Raw genomic sequence first — 2,098 nt, 5'->3', positions numbered from 1 at the left:
TAGAAATAAATGTAAGCCCTTTCCTAACAGCAGCGCCCGTGAGCCCGCAGCCGTCCGGGAAATGTCCCTCAACCTATCCAGGTCAGGAAAATCCTGGGCTCCCAACTGCCCGTTTGCTTCCAAGAGAAATGCACGGGCTTGAGCTCTAAGGGAAGAGACATCCAACCTGGGAAGAGCAGCTAGAAGCAAACTAATTCACATGATCGAGGGCAGGAGTTTTCTTGACAGGTTCAAAACAAGCATCATCTGGAAAACAGCTAAATCGGTATGGGATTAAGCTCTTTTTGATCTTGTAACGGAACAGATTCATTCTCAATTTATTATAAACAAACCCAGGGAGACACACTCTAGCAGATCCCTCCACGAAAAGCTCGGGTTGCTTTGCTTTTTCATTCACTATTTCCAGTAAATACACATAAAGATACTTCTTCAAGCAACCCCAGTTAAATGTAGGACGCTGGCGCGTCAGGGAGAGGCAACCGGCATTCCCTAACCGGTCCTCGGTGCTGGCTAGAAACTACGAGCCAAGCACCAAGCCGCGAGAGCCGGCAACGCTGACATCCCTGCGCGGCGCCCGCCGCCTCCGAGCCCATTCCCAACTACTAGGCGCGTATTAGTGCTCGCCGGAAAGGCAATACTTACTGCATTCTCCCTCCACATAGTTCCAGTTTTAAGATGCTCAAAGTCATTTCAGTAGATTCCTTTGCAAACAACGAAGTGGAAAATAGGTCCCTTAATGTCTGGATTTCATCCTGCAACTTGTTCCCACCGCAGTAAATGCAAGCCCGGCAGCTCTTTATCGCTTGAAATCCCGCATGATCAAGTTTTAGCAGAGCCATTGCAACTGAGATTTGCTCTTTACTTTTGGCAGGAGGCATTTAAGCGTCTTCATCTTTTTTTTTTTTCTTTTTTTCCCTTCCCCCCCCCGGGTACAGAATGGAAATAATGATGTAAAACTTGAAGGCTTTCTTTCACAGGTGCATTTTAAGCTGGAGGTGCCATCTGAAAGTCTTCTGAACCAGATCTAGTCCCGGCAAACTTTCCAACCTCAGCCTCATCTCTCCTGCAACTGAATAATAAGATAAAAATAAATATGTGCACACTCTAATGAGCTAGGTGTGACTGTTTGGTTAAATTCCACTATGTATAATTTTTTGCCTTTCGCCGCCCCTGCAGGGGCGAAGCTCACGGGCGCCTTGTCAAACCGAGACCGATCCCGGCTACTTTGAAGGCTCCCACCCGCCCCGTTCTGCTTCCACAAGCACCAGCGAATGAGTCAGACCCGGGCAACCGGGGGAGGGGGTGTCAGATCTGGGGGAACAGTGGAAACACCAGGTTTGGGGCGGAAGAGCGGCAAACTTGAGCACTCTTCCCATGTTAACAGCCCCGGCGAAAGGTTGGCAGCCCGGGAAACACCAGTGTTCTCCTCTCCCTTGATGCAGGGGCTGTCAACCAGAAATCCCTGCCGTGGGGCTCAGGGGAATGAACGTGGAGCAGCAGCTTCCACACTAAAAGCAGCCCTAAAAGCTCCAGACCGCAGCCAAGTATCACAAAAATGCTCTGTAGAAATCGGCTCCATCTGGGCACCCCTGCTGCTCCATCCCCCATTTCAAAGCACTGTGCCCGTTTCTCCATCTCCCACTCATCCAGCACAGCCCTGGTGTCAGACCCTCCTTGCTGTTGAGCAGCTCTTTCCTCCTTGCCCACACTACACACCACCACTGCCTTCCTCCACCGCACACTACCGCACCTCCTCCCTTCCCTCGCTCCACTGTTCTTCTGCTTTCCCCTTTCCACCATGCTGCTCCAGCCGCCACAACTTACTTGTTTTTGCACGAATGAATATACCAGCTAACTACCACATAGGTGATGTCCTCAATCCTTCACAATCATATGTATTTCTACGCTGAATACTTCAGAGTAAGGCCAATTCACACATTTTGACAGACCCACTCAACGAGGCAACCTGCCAGAGGAAACCTTTGGGCTCAAATAGGATAATGCCAAGTGTCCACTCACTGAAGTTTGCTTTTCACCACATTAAGACACAGAATACTGAGAACTCGCTTCAAGACATTTAACAATGCATCAGCTTTAC

General features: G+C 49.6%; 1 protein-coding gene across 1 annotated transcript in view; it reads right to left on the bottom strand.

Annotated features, from left to right (window-relative positions):
- GRIN2A (glutamate ionotropic receptor NMDA type subunit 2A) overlaps positions 1 to 660 on the bottom strand; it is a 191,255-nt gene extending 190,595 nt beyond the window's left edge. Inside the window, exon 1 of the mRNA XM_009281666.2 lies at positions 643 to 660. Within this exon, the coding sequence (XP_009279941.2) occupies positions 643 to 660 (18 nt within the window). The remainder of the gene's footprint in view (positions 1 to 642) is intronic.
- Between the last annotated feature and the right edge of the window lie 1,438 nt (positions 661 to 2,098).

The sequence above is a fragment of the Aptenodytes forsteri genome, unplaced genomic scaffold, assembly GCF_000699145.1.
Source record: "Aptenodytes forsteri isolate BGI_AS27 unplaced genomic scaffold, ASM69914v1 Scaffold84, whole genome shotgun sequence".
Classification (NCBI taxonomy): domain Eukaryota; kingdom Metazoa; phylum Chordata; class Aves; order Sphenisciformes; family Spheniscidae; genus Aptenodytes; species Aptenodytes forsteri.
This window is presented reverse-complemented; position numbering and strand designations above follow the sequence as displayed.